Source organism: Opisthocomus hoazin, chromosome 6 (genome assembly GCF_030867145.1).
Source record: "Opisthocomus hoazin isolate bOpiHoa1 chromosome 6, bOpiHoa1.hap1, whole genome shotgun sequence".
NCBI classification, from domain to species: Eukaryota; Metazoa; Chordata; class Aves; order Opisthocomiformes; family Opisthocomidae; genus Opisthocomus; species Opisthocomus hoazin.
In genome coordinates, this window is record NC_134419.1 from 17,133,563 (window position 1) to 17,146,699 (window position 13,137).

Consider the following 13,137-nt stretch of genomic DNA (forward strand, 5'->3'; position numbering starts at 1 on the left):
ACAATCCACATCCCGAAGCGGATGATGTAACGCTGCATTACCTGCGTGGAGACAGCTATTCCTGCAAGAGAACCCATCTGTGTTAGTGGAAGTTTCACACACTGCTACTAGAACAAGGGAGGATTTAGATCAGCATACTGGGCAAAGCGAAGTATGGGCATGTATAGTCTCTCAACTCCACAACACGCAGACAGCCACAGCTCCTGAGCTGTCGCGCTACGCTGGCTGTCCACCTGGCAAAAGCTCCATTTCAGCAAGCAGTCGTCCTTGGCTGCTGCGAAGGGCGCTTCATCCACCTGAGCTCAGCAGTCATCACCAAGTGCGTGGATGTTTCCCCTTGCGACCCCGAGGCCAGCTCTGCTCTGCTCCCTGCGAGACACGTCCCCGCTCCAGCCCAGCCCTCGCAGTCTCAGGCAAAGGGGTATTTGGAGCAGCCGTACACAGATCCGGCACCGCACCAGCTCTGCCTGCAACACCGTCCCTCGCCTTGGATCTGGCTACGATAGCACCAAGTATTTGGGTCTGCGCGAGGGGAGCTGGTGCATGGGGAACCCTCAGCCATGTACAAGTACCATTTTTTGAATCGCTTCCAGACTGGCAGCACAGAAAGGGTGGATTATATCACAGATTTGGCCCAACAGCCTGTGAAATCGGCAAGGAACAGCTGCGGAGTCTGCAGCTAGAGAAGGATCCAGAGAAAGCATTATCACACACCAAGGCTAGAATTGCCTAACTTGTTGCTGACTTCATATACTCACATTTTTCTATGTATTTGAGGTTCAAGAGATTTTTTTTCAAAAAGCACTTTAAAAAATATTAACATCATATTAGCACATATGCACACAGAATCGGTTCTGCCAAATTAAAGCTTGTCCAAAACAGAAGGAAAATAAAAATTATGAATGTTTACATTAATAGTTTAATTACATAAACTTCTATCGATATGCCTAGTCTCACTGCGGATTTCCTAAGGCACAGAAGTCTTACCTGAAAACAAAGCTAGAGCAACCCTCCCTCCAACCCAGTTGTGCTGGTAATTTTTCATATATAGACCCAAAAATCCATGCAGCAGAGTATCACAAATGCAACATATATTGACTAGCACTTTGAGAAGACTACCAACTCTTTGCACTGACATAAACAGGATTTGGCAGTAAAGGCTCTATTGCAGCTTTGTCATAATTTTTTTTCCACATAAATATCCAGATTCTATTTTCAATTTCAGGAAGAATACACTAAATGCTTCAATTCTTCCTGCATCGGTTAGTCTCCTGTTTCACTGATGTGGACCACATAACATCAAAAATAATAATCAAATATTAAACTCCATTATTAGGTCCATTTTTTTTTTCAGTTTGCAGTAGTGTATTTATTACAAACAAAACCCTGAGGAATCTGTTGCATCATTAGAAATACATCACTGAAATGCATACAGTACAGAATTCACCCCTCCTGTTCAGCAAGCATGCAATGCAGTATTTATACCACAGGTGTTTCCAATGTAGCTTTATTCCAGTGACCTATCTGCAGTCTTGACATACAATTCAAAACAACATTATGCAAACATATCACAGGACAGTACTTAAAGAATCTTTAGTATACACTCCTTTATAAAAGGTTTTGACACAACGAAAAAGTCAGTCCAGAAAAGCTCACGTTACCAGGTTTCTTCATAAACAAAATACCATGAAGCCCTGTAACCTGCACGAGCACAAGCATCAGCCAGAACGGGTCCCTCTCCCAAATCCCTCTTTTAAATAAACAGGTTTAAATTTTGTTCAGTAGACGAGTTTCTATCACAACACCGTGCATTTAATTTTGTGCTTTCCAAAAGGCAAGCATACTACAGAAATAAAATTCCCTACCCGACAGGAGAGAAAAATTCAGTAAACATGTATTTGTCTCCCATTCCAGCAAAGGGATCCATGTTCATTGAAATTCTCATGACGGCTAAAGCCAGAACATCCTGCCTATAACTTCTTCTTCTTTGTCTGCTCCCCAGAGTCCAGTTTACGTTTCTTAGCGGAAGCTGGTTCGTCATCTTTTTCACCATCTTTAAATAAAAGACAAGAGTTAATAAAGTCAGCACAGCCAGTATTTTTGCCTTAAACACCACCCTCTTCTCAGTGGAACTGACTTCACCACATCTGAGATGCCTGGATAAAAGACACGTTAGCATTAACTGGCAACATCCTCATTTTTGGAATCCAGATAATATGCGGACAGAACAGGAATGATTGCTTGTTATTACTACTACAGAATGTTGAGGGTAAGTAAGAAGAGACTTTGTTATGCTGTACAGTACCTGTTCTAAAAAAATTACTTAAATAGGTAAGACAAAAAGGTGGAAAATGACATTTTAGAAGCAGTAAGTAATGCCAAGGTCAATTAACAGTTTATCTTTTTAGTCTTTGGATAAAGGCTAAGAGAAATCAGGGGGGTGAGGGCAGAGGAGAAAGCGTACAGAATGAATAGACCAAGACAGAGACACAAACACTGCCACTGGGGAAGGAACACCCAGAACCTAAAAAGAAGCAAGACAGAAAGAAACCTCTTCCTTTACAAAAGGTTTGCTGACAACTTTACTGGTGAACCAAAACATCGTGTTCTGAAAGCCCAGAATTTCTTCTCCTGGTTTTGTTTTCTTGGTTGTTACTGGCTATTCTCTTTCTCCAGCAAAAAATAATTCCTCCCTCCTGTCAAATACTTGCTAGATCACCACTACAGCTTGTTCCGTGATGAAAAGTGGACAGGAAGTATTTTCTTCAGCAATCTGTCACATGGATACACACCAACTGAACCCCGGGGTGTACCCAAAGCAGTGTGGCCAGCAGGGCGAGGGAGGAGATTCTGCCCCTCTGCTCCGCTCTGGAGCCCTCAGCACAGGACAGACAAGGACTTGTTGGAGTGGGACCAGAGGAGACCACAAGAATGATCCGAGGTCTGGAACCCCTCTGCTGTGAGGAAAGGCTGGGAGAGTTGGGGCTGTTCAGCCCGGAGAAGAGAAGGCTCTGGGGAGACCTTACAGCAGCCTTCAGTACCTGAAGGGGCCTACAAGAGAGCTGGAGAGGGACTTTTGACAAGGGCCTGCAGGGACAGGACAAGGGGCAATGGCTTTAAACTGAAAGAGGGTAGATTTGGACTGGATCTGAGCAAGGAATCCTTCACTGTGAGGGCGGTGAGGCCCCGGCACACGTTTCCCCGAGAAGCTGTGGCTGCCCTGTCCCTGGCAGTGCTCCAGGCCAGGCTGGACGGGGCTCTGAGCAGCCTGGTCTGGCGGAAGGTTAAACCCCCCCGTCCCAGCGGTACCCGAGGAACCCGTCAGCGCCGCTCACCACAGCTCTGCGGACTCCTCACTGCTTCCCCGTTTCCCCTAAGGGCCGCGGACAGGGGAGCGGAGCCATTCCCGGCCTTGCCCCGCCAGCCCCGGCCCGGCCCCACCGCCCCGGCCCGGCCCCGGCCCGCGCCTCACCCGAGCCGCGCGGGTCCGGCTCCTGGCCCGGCGGACTCCGGGCCTTGCCGGGCTGCCGCGGCGCGTCCTCGCCGTTGTCCTCGTACATGCTGGACCACTTTATGGCCATGTCGAGGCCGGGGGGCGGCGGGGGCTTCTTCTCGGGCGCGCTGTAGCTCTCCGGCGGGGGCACGGCGTTGCTCTTCCACACCCTGAACTCCCTGGGGGGCTGAGGGAGAGAGCGGGGCACCCGTCACACCAGGCCCCGGCGGCAAGGCCCCCCCCGCCCCCGGCCCCCCGCACCTCCTCGGGCGGCCGCAGGACGCGGCTCTCCCAGTCGATCTGCTTGTTGAGCGGGTTGTAGAGGAAGGCGGGCGGCTGCGACACCCGACGGAAGAGCTCCTCGGGCGGAGGCAGCCGCGGCCGCCGCCCCGGGCTGCCCCCCGCCGCCGCGCCGCCCCCGGCCTGGCGCTCGGCGGGCGGCGGCTCGTCGGCCTCCGAGTCGGAGCTGGAGCTGCCGTAGGCCGCGAAGTAGCCCAGCGGGTCCTCTCCCTCCGCCGCCATGGCGGGGCCTGCCGCCGCGACACCGCCCGCGCGGAAACCGGCGCCCGCGCCGAGGGTTCCGCCTGCCGCCGCGCCGGCAGCCCCCGGGGGGCGAAACCCGCGTCGGGGTCCCGTCTCGGGCCTGGCGGGCGGGGCGCCCGGGGAACGCGGGGCCGGACCCAGCAGCTGGGGGGGCTCGGGGCGGGGACGGGCAGGGAAGGCCGGACGCGCACCCGAGCCGAGCTCCATTTCTGCCTTTCCCCCGGCGCGCAGGCCTCGCCGCGGGCAGCCGGCCCCGGAGGGAGCTCCGAGCGCCCCGGCAGCGCGGCCCGGTCCCTGAGGCTGCGCGGGCGGGCGGCGGGGCGGGGGGGCTGTGGTTATGATATCAATTATTGTCGTAAAGACACGGAACGGGGCCGGCTGATCGCTCAGCATCAACGCTGCCATCCGGCCCCCCCCGACGTTCGCTGAAGACAGCCGCCGAAGCGAGCCTTTGCAAACCCTTTTCTGAGTCACACTCCTCAGCGCTCAAAGGTTTTGTTTCTCCCCCGCTATTAATAAAAATAAAAATCTTAAATTAAGACCGAAGCCAACATCTGCGCGGCTGGAAGCAGCGCTCCTGGCGCCTCCAGCAAGCCGAGCGCCCGAGCCCGGGGAAGGGCAGCAGCACCAGGCTGGCAGCACCGGTCGGGCCCCGCAACGCTGGGGTGGCAGGCCCAGGCGCGTGCCCTCCCTGCGCCCTGTCCCTCTTCCACCCAGACCCATCTCCCTGCCAACAGAATGGGAACGAACGCCTCCCGCACACACAGAGCCAACGCCACGCAGCCAGATACCGGCACGGATCCCTCTTACAACCCACACACCTTAATAACGAGAGGCAGGCAGGAAAATACGCAATTATACAAAAGAATTTATTCCAAAAATTGGGACAAAAATGTTTCAGATTTAAAAAACCCCGCCCTTCCAACCACTCGGTAAGATGACACCTTCATGTCAGGGCCTAGGCTGCGGGCTCCCTCCCGCGGGGCGCGCTGCGGCCACAGACAGCTGGGCTGCGCGGGGACTCAGTCTGCGCACTGTCCTCAGCCCCGGCCGACGCGCTGCTTCAGTCACGGCCCAGCCTGCTCGCTCTCTTCCAGTCACAAGAACCCAAGAAGGGACCGAAACCTCAGCACAGCTCTGTCAGTGGCTGCAGGGGAATTCAGACACATCGATCTTCGGACACCCTGAGTACGTGCAACTACAGTTCACGTTAATGGAAGACAGGGATTTAAGCCGACCCTTAACTTCACGTTAGAGAGCAAAATTTTGCCTGCGTATTTATTTCACTCCCAGAGCACCTTCCGAACTGAGCAGTTTGGCTGAAATGCACTTTCACCGTTCTGACAGTCCGTGACCCCAGATGCGTACAATGAACCCAAGGATCTTCACAAACACCCGGCGGAAGCCCCCGTCTCCACAGAACGCAAGGCATTCACCTACTAAGCATGGAGTGTACCTGAACAGTGCAGTTTGTTTTAACCTACTTCCAAAACCAGAGAAAACACAAACAAAAATTTCGAGACTGTGCTGTGGTCCTGCAGAGGGTCTGTCTCCACTGAAGGAGAACACAGCTGAGGAGTATTACCCAGGTTGGAATCTGAGTGGAACTACACAGCCGTTGTACTGTATGAGCTCCAAAATAATTTAAAGCCTGAAATACAAACCTACCCCTTGATACACTGAAAACATCCCATCACTGTAGTACTGCAGAACACAACGGCGCACATTTCCAAGTAAGAGTTTGTCTTTGCCCAGTAATTGTAAAGCAATTATAGGCCAACTTCATGAAAAGTAGATTACAACCCAAGAGTAGAGTACGAAAGGAATACAGCTTGGTACATTGTGTCAAGAAATGAGAACCTTCCCATGCTGAAATAGTTTAAAATGCATTTGACTAAATCTGAAGTGTAAACTCATCTGTCTGCTGTGAAGAGTCGGCACCTGCAGTGCAACATTTCCAAGAGTCCTTGGGGCGCGGGTATTTGCTTGCTACAGGACTCCTCCTCCGCCTACCTACTGGGACAGAACACGCCAGCTTGGCTCCTTAACGGCACTACACAGCAACATTTCCGTACAGCCCACACGATGCTGCTACAGCAGTTTACATTCCTTTTCCAGTACTAATGAGAATTTATACTTAAAGTGCACCTCAAATCAGAAATTTCCAACTAATATACAAGAATAATATGCTAAGGCTTGCGGAAGGAGATCTGCTGACTCCAGTCACTGTGACATGAGTAAATTAAAAGGCACTCAGTAGGACAGAACACAAAGTTTAGACAATTAAGAGACTTCTTGCAAATAAGCATAGCTACAGATTTGGCCAGATTTGGGGTTTTTTTGCAAATGGAGCTGTATACAAGTACAGAGAGGGCAGAATTTATCCTACAGAGAAACATTTAACATGGTAAATGAGTTTAAGCTTTTTGGTAAGTAAGCTTACGCATTTAGTTCAGGAAGTTATTTTTCAATATTCAATACTTCTCCTAACCATCTTTCCCAATTCACCTGTCACAAAACCATTACGAAAAGAAGATTTGTTAGTTTCTGTAGGAAAAAAAAACCCATTTATTTTATAACTGCAGCTTAAATAGCGGCAACTAAACATGAAATCTTAAATACATTGGTTTAAAAAAACCAAACGTTTGCTGGTATAATACCATGTTCTTTTGGAAAAAAGCTCCTAAAGAACATAAAATCAAGCGGGTCCAGTGTTTGCCAAATTATAAAAAAACCCTACTCCTTGAAAACAGTAAATAGCATAGATTGTTTCCTCTGATTTTGCTAGTTAACAGCTTGAAAACATTTTTTAACCTTTCTAAGACATCACACAAAGTTTCAGTACCATTTGGATGAACAGACAAAAGTCACTACGTTCACTGTGGTTGAAGAGAGCGCGATCTTAAAGGCAAAAAGCAATTGTCACTTGAACTAGTACATGGCTCTTGCTGCTCTGACTGGAGCTCTGCGGGGAGAGGGGGTGCGCCGGGGTCTCCGGGCCCTGGGAGGGTGGCTGAGAAAACGGTGCTCTCCGCATTTCCCATCTCCGCGATCGGTAAATTCATCGAATGGAGAGAGACAGCAGACATAAACGCAGCGGTGCTATAGTCTTCTTCTGGATGATGTATCTGGCTGGATTCTTTGTCTTTTGTTTTATCAAAAAAATTAGATTCATCAGAGTATGATCTAGAAAGATTATTCGTTCCTCCATACAGTGAGGTCATACAGGTGCTGCAGCTTAGACCTAAGGCAAAAAACAGAGACTGGATTTAATTACAGTATGGTGCATTCTTGAAACTGTGCTCTGATTTAACATCAGAAAGATTGTCCAAGATCAGTTGTCTGCATTTTTAACAGACCGAACTCTTCATCTCACCTATGACAATATTCCTCACATTGAAAAACACATGGAGGTTACCTAGGCTGATATGAACGATTTCTCTGTGTCTCTGTATCAGCTACTGTTTGACAGTGATGCACTGTATCTTAAGCTTTGTTTTAGGAAGTCACTTTAGCCCTTTGACTAACTTTCGACAGATTTTTCTCGCTGTGTTCTTTAAACAGCTTCAGCTACATGGTTCTACGCCAAAGCCAGCGGCATTTGAAGGCTGTTTTACCCGAAGCCAGAGAAAACTTCAGGCCTTTCATCTCCAGGGTTAAAATGTACTTCTTCCTCCTTTATTTTGCCTTTGATGGGCGTGGAAGGCGAAATCAGCTTTTTGGTTTAGAAGGCTTATACTTTCTTTATCTGCCTTAAAATATGAGTACATATAGTCACTTCAAGCTTTGTGTGCCAACAAAACCTCTCTGCCTGTACAAAACAACACATGCATACATTCACAGTGTCAAATTTTAAGTTTTGGCATTGAAGGCATACAGCAGAATTCTCCTCAGGCTGCATTTGCTGGCGTATCTTCTGCAAAGTTTAACAAAACCAGAGCATCCTGCCACTGCAGTAAGCAGCTTCAAGAGAAATGCGAGATGGAAGATAATTACCTATTTAGAGCTCTGAATTAGAACCTCACAGAAAGCAAAACTGAAATGTGAAGACAAACTTAACCATCACAACGACCCATGACAGACTTTTTTCCAATTTGTTATTTATGATGTGTTTAGATAACGAAAAGGCAAAGCCAGGATACATGCACTAGGCTCTTAAACACAAACTGGCAGTATTTCCAAGAGTGTTGTCCCAAACACTAGAGGAAAGAAAAAAAAAAAATTCTGTACTAAGAAACGTGATTTAAAGAATTACTGGAGTTTAATTTTGCAGACCCTCAAAATAAAACTTAGGTAGGTCTTACAAAATATTACCATAAACTTCTCACCTTTGAGAGCTTCAAGTTTTTCATTTTTGACTTTCAACACTACGTCAGTGATCTTTTGTAAGAGGAAGTTTTGTGTTCTTTCTCGCCTGATAGATTCAATCAGAGCATCCAGTCCCTTTGGGTTTTCGGCTAAGTAGTCCAATAACTTCCCAGTCTTTTTCCTGCTGGAAGATCGAGATGAAATTTCTTCTGTGTCCTCTCTAGTGAGTATTTTCTTTGAACGTAGGTAATCAAAGTGTCTCTCAGCTATGATTTTATCACACAGGTAAGGACGCATCCTTTCTAAAGCCTGAAAAACAAAACAAACAAGTATTAGCCAATCTTTCAATTTATTTAGAAGCCTGTATTTGAAACCTAGCCAATTCTGATACAGATTAATGAGACAGTTTTTAAAGCTGCCACCATCTTACCTGGCAGAGATTTTTCCTCAGTGCAAAATTAAAAAACGTTATCTAATTTACTTATCCCTTTCATTAGATTTCTTTGAGTGAACTCAGGAGTTTTAATGCATGTTGAGTAACAAGGTGAATACTTACTGAAAATGTTAATTACATCAAGTCTCTGGTTATTACATTTCAGAACAGTCACCAAGTAAAAATTAAAAGAAATTATACCAACAAGACACAACAGCACCTACTCACTTTGTGCCTGCAGACACATTCTCATTAACTACCCAGTTGCCACATTTCCCTACTATTTGTATCCATGAGGCACAACTCCAAGTACTGCAGTTACTGACGTTTTCTGTACATTGAGTAAAAGCAGTCTCAGAGCAACAGCATGAATATACTCACTGCTTAAAAGGTTTGTTAAATAAACAACACTATTTACAAATTCAACAGATGACTGGCATCCAAAATACATGCACTTTCATCCACAGATTTACCTACTCTCAACAACTTTACTAGCTGCTTTTTCTCTTCCTCAGACTGCCTTCTTTTGGTTTAAGATTTTTTGTTAAACACTTCAAGCAACCTGCACAGCCCTAACACGCTGCATAGACCACTGAGCTTTGGTGTAACTCTGATGACTCTGACAAAAGCAGAATGACTCTGCCCTCGGCAGTGCAGCTCCAGCTTAGCAGTGTAAAGCGGTTAAATCCTCTCTACACCCAGCAAGAAGAAAGAGGTGGGACAACCTGCCCACATGAGGGGACTCCATCCACCACCTAAAGACCCAACATGCCGTCCACTAACACCGGGTACGATGAAGTGGAGACGTCTGCCCTAAGCACTTCCGCAGCAAGTGCCACTTCGCAGCTCCAGGAACTGTAACGCCTAGTAGCAGATCACACTCACTCTTCCTGGGGAAACAGGCTGTCTTTCGTAACCATATTCAATTCTCACCTGACCACCAATTTATTTTGGACGTAGTTTTATAGGAGCAATGTCTGAACTGAAGATCCTGTGTCACCACTTTCGTTTCCTCCTCAGAACATCCAGTGTCCTCTCATATAGTGACCAATTTATTTCTACAGTCATCAAAACAAAAAACAATCTTCCTCCACCTTATTCATGGGGTATATATAAGCACAAACATCACCAAAATGTAACTGATATTCATCATATTTTAATCTGTACATTAACAAGCCTGCTTGATACCAACATCAAAACAGAATTAATGTATGTAATCACAACTCTGGTTTCAGTATCTACTGCTCTGTGAAGATGAGTCATAAATGACATCTCTGGCAATTTTGTAGTATTATATAAAACAAGAGCTTGTTTTTCAAGTACAATTTCCCCACCAACATTTTTCACTGTGCTGAATTACATAGGAAGTCAGACACCCACTAGCTGAATATCACTGATGTGAAAAGACTAACACCCCCCCAGTCTCACCTGATTCAAAAAAAGAAAAAAAAATACGTTTGAAAGCCAGAAGGGAAAACACCTTTATATACAACACATGTGAAGAAATGGAAAGAAGCAAAACTTCTTTCCTGAATAAAGCTTTCAAATATCCTCCTGCTTTGTGAGATTAGGTTCCACAACTGCAGCATTTAAAAATTAAACTTTGAAGATGACTGTTTGCCTTACAGCCATTTACTAGCTTAGTAAGTAGCAGCAGAGGAAAAGCTAGATATAAGGACGCACCTTCAGGCAGACAGTTTCAAACAGCAAAGTACCATCTGGCATACTGGTGCCTGGGAAAGCACCAATAACTCTTACCGAAAAAACTTCCTGAGCAGGCACATTGGCACTAGGGTGGCCTAACAGCTACGATGAGAGCAGAAAAGAGCACCAGCACAGCTTATCCAGTTCAGGTGGCTCTGAATATGTCTCAAGTGTCCAGCTGCAACTAGCCCATGCCGAATGGCTATACAGGCATGCAGCAGGCAATACAGATTTCTTCAGCTCTCATGGAACTCTCATCCTACCACCAGAAGGATCAACCAACAAACTCTGAAACATAAGGCTCAGTCAATGTTTCAACACTGGAAGAATAGAGCGAGTTGTTATTGAACAGAAAGGCTACTGTGTTTTGACTGACATCTTCCTGTAAAGAGCCTTTCACTGCATGAAGCGTATCAGCTCTGAACGCCTCTCCGCACTGTCCTCATGGGTTAACAATTTGTGAGGGACAGAAAGAATAAACACATTAAAATAGAAACTTTAAATATACAAATTTAGATATAAATATACAATTTAGATTTAGATATAAATATTAGTAATACTAAATTATTATTAATTATATAAATATTATTATAAATATACTATTAGATTAATTTAGATATAAATATACAAATTTAGACATAAATACACAGCATTATCTGTATCAATAATGTTGTGTGGCTCACTGCCTCCTTCCCAGCTCTCGAACGCAAGACTCCAACCTTCATAATTCCTCCTCAGGAGAAGTTCACCCAGCCCAAGCTGTCCTCGCAGGCTGGCTTTCCGAGGTACGCTGCCCCGTAACGTTCACGGAGCTTCTGGTGATGCAGGGCTCCTGCAACAGCCCCGGAACAGCTACGCGAGCTCACAGGGAACCAGCGCTTTGCGTCACGAGGCCGCAACGTCTAAAGCCGGAGAGCAGCAGCTCCGGAGTCGGATTTACTGGGCTGCATTTTGATGACAAAACCGCTGCCGTTTCGTGGTACGCGTCAGGTTTCCACCGGGCCCTCCCAGCGCTGCCGGACCCGGGCCTTCGGCGCGGTGCGGCCGCCAGCCCCGCCGCCGGCCCAGGCAAGGGGCACCCGCCGCGCCGGGGCACGGCCCGACGGCAGCCGCTGCGGAGTCACCCCGTGGCCCCGCGCCAGCGAGCAACCGCTGGAAAAACACGGCCCGCAGAGCTGCGACACGGCACTCAAAGAAAACGACGCCGGCACGCAGCCGGCGAGAGGCCGGCCCGGGCTCCCCGCTTCGCTGCGAAGGAGCGGGGAAGCCCGGCGAGCCAGGCGCGGACGGCCGCGCGACGGCCCACAGATCACTGGCGCGCCGCGAGCCGTTAAACCTCGAACTCACCGACCGCTCGCTGAGGTCGGGCAGCGCGCCGGGGCCGGGCCTCCTCCGAGGCGGCGGCGGGGAATTCCGGGCGGCGCTCGGCCCGGCCCTCCCGCCTCCGCGCCGCGCCCCGCCGGGACGACCGCTCCGACAGGGCCTCGCCTTCCGCCTCCCCCGCCCGGCCCGGGCCCAGCCCCCCACGGCGCGGCCCTCCACTTACGTCTTTCTTCACCTCGGCCATCTCGTCCTCCGTCAGCAGCCGCCCCGCGGCGCCAGAGCCAGAGCCCGACCCCGGGCCCGGGCCCGGGCCCGGCCCCTCCATAGCGTAGACCCCGGCGCCGGCGCCGCCGCCGCGGGAAACCACTCCCGCAGCGCTTCCGGCCTGGGCCCCGCCCACCAACCAACCAACCAACCAACCAATGGGCCCCCAGGGAAGGCGCTCCGCCCCCGCGGCCCCGCCCAGCAGCGCATGCGCGGAGGAAGCCTGGGCCGCGGCGAGAACGCGGCCCTGCGCCTGAGGCGGGCTGGGCCGGGCCGCGGCGGGGCCGCCGTGGCGCGTCAAACCCTGCCCTTCCTCGCAGCTGCCCCCCGTCAGCTGAGGTGTTTGGAGCGGGGGGGGCGACGGGCGCTGCGCTGTGCCGAGAGGCTGCGGCCGCGTCCCGGGCTCCGCAGCAGGGCTTAGGGACCGGCTGCTGGGCAGGCTCCGCCCCGGCGGCCGCGGCTCCGAGGAGGAGCCGAGCTGCGGCGGGCAGCAGCCCCCCCCGGTGCCGCTGCCGAGCCTCCCGGCCCGCCCTGCCCCGCCGGACTCTGAGGGCAGAAGGCGCGGCTTCGTTCACCGGTGTTGTTCCAGCTGTCAGAGGCAGAACTCGGGCTGCCGCTGAGTCTCGAGAACTGCGTTTCTGCGGTGAAACGTGAGAGCGTGCGGAGCAGGAGCAGTCAGTGCTGGGTGTGGCGGCCAGGGAGGCAAAGCCGCCGGTTTTACGGCATTGTGCAGAGTCCGTTGCTTGATACGCCTCATTAATGCAGCCATGCTTTAGGTATGAACGGCCACAACGCTGGCGTTCTTGGCTTTTCAGTAAGCACATTGGATAGCAAATGTCCTGCCCTGAATGTCTGAAAAATAAAGGACTAGTCACCGTTCTTACCTGCTGACGGGCTGCTTGCTCTAGAGCCGGCTGTTAACTCACCGCCAGTCCCCGGGCTGGCTGCCAGAAAGCACCCGCCCAGCTCTGCGCCCCTCGCTGTGGTCAGGGACGCTCTGCCCAGCAAAAGCCCCTCCAGGCCGCCCTCACCACCCCGCCCTGCAGAGCCCATCGGTGGTACCCGGCAG

General features: G+C 50.1%; 2 protein-coding genes across 3 annotated transcripts; both read right to left on the bottom strand.

The window, feature by feature from the left end:
* Nucleotides 1–1,491: 1,491 nt before the first annotated feature.
* Nucleotides 1,492–4,031, bottom strand: C6H1orf52 (chromosome 6 C1orf52 homolog). Its single transcript, XM_075424841.1, has 3 exons — nucleotides 3,755–4,031; nucleotides 3,473–3,680; nucleotides 1,492–2,053 (listed from the first exon to the last, which is right to left on the bottom strand). Exons 1-3 carry the CDS (start codon nucleotides 4,013–4,015, stop codon nucleotides 1,971–1,973), a joined length of 552 nt encoding a protein of 183 aa, XP_075280956.1. The 5' UTR covers nucleotides 4,016–4,031; the 3' UTR covers nucleotides 1,492–1,970.
* An 853-nt stretch (nucleotides 4,032–4,884) lies between these two features.
* On the bottom strand, nucleotides 4,885–12,285 carry BCL10 (BCL10 immune signaling adaptor). 2 transcript variants are annotated; one of them, XM_075424842.1, is made up of 3 exons: nucleotides 12,028–12,285; nucleotides 8,365–8,653; nucleotides 4,885–7,280 (listed from the first exon to the last, which is right to left on the bottom strand). In XM_075424842.1, the coding sequence occupies exons 1-3, from the start codon at nucleotides 12,127–12,129 to the stop codon at nucleotides 6,913–6,915; spliced, it is 759 nt and encodes a 252-aa protein (XP_075280957.1). In that variant the 5' UTR covers nucleotides 12,130–12,285; the 3' UTR covers nucleotides 4,885–6,912. The 2 variants fall into 2 exon arrangements, with proteins under 2 accessions (XP_075280957.1, XP_075280958.1); XM_075424843.1 differs by lacking the exon at nucleotides 12,028–12,285 and adding an exon at nucleotides 11,201–11,504.
* Between the last annotated feature and the right edge of the window lie 852 nt (nucleotides 12,286–13,137).

What these genes read in the sequence shown, in the direction of transcription:
- C6H1orf52 (XM_075424841.1), bottom strand. Translation starts at nt 4,015, where the DNA reads ATGGCGGCGGAGGGAGAGGACCCGCTGGGCTACTTCGCGGCCTACGGC. An exon ending in TCCTGCGGCCGCCCGAGGAG is followed by an intron (nt 3,681 to 3,754) that starts GTGCGGGGGGCC and finishes TCTCTCCCTCAG; the next exon opens with CCCCCCAGGGAGTTCAGGGT. An exon ending in GCCGGACCCGCGCGGCTCGG is followed by an intron (nt 2,054 to 3,472) that starts GTGAGGCGCGGG and finishes TTTTATTTAAAG; the next exon opens with ATGGTGAAAAAGATGACGAA.
- BCL10 (XM_075424842.1), bottom strand. Translation starts at nt 12,129, where the DNA reads ATGGAGGGGCCGGGCCCGGGCCCGGGCCCGGGGTCGGGCTCTGGCTCT. An exon ending in TGGCCGAGGTGAAGAAAGAC is followed by an intron (nt 8,654 to 12,027) that starts GTAAGTGGAGGG and finishes TTTGTTTTTCAG; the next exon opens with GCTTTAGAAAGGATGCGTCC. An exon ending in AAAACTTGAAGCTCTCAAAG is followed by an intron (nt 7,281 to 8,364) that starts GTGAGAAGTTTA and finishes TTTTTGCCTTAG; the next exon opens with GTCTAAGCTGCAGCACCTGT.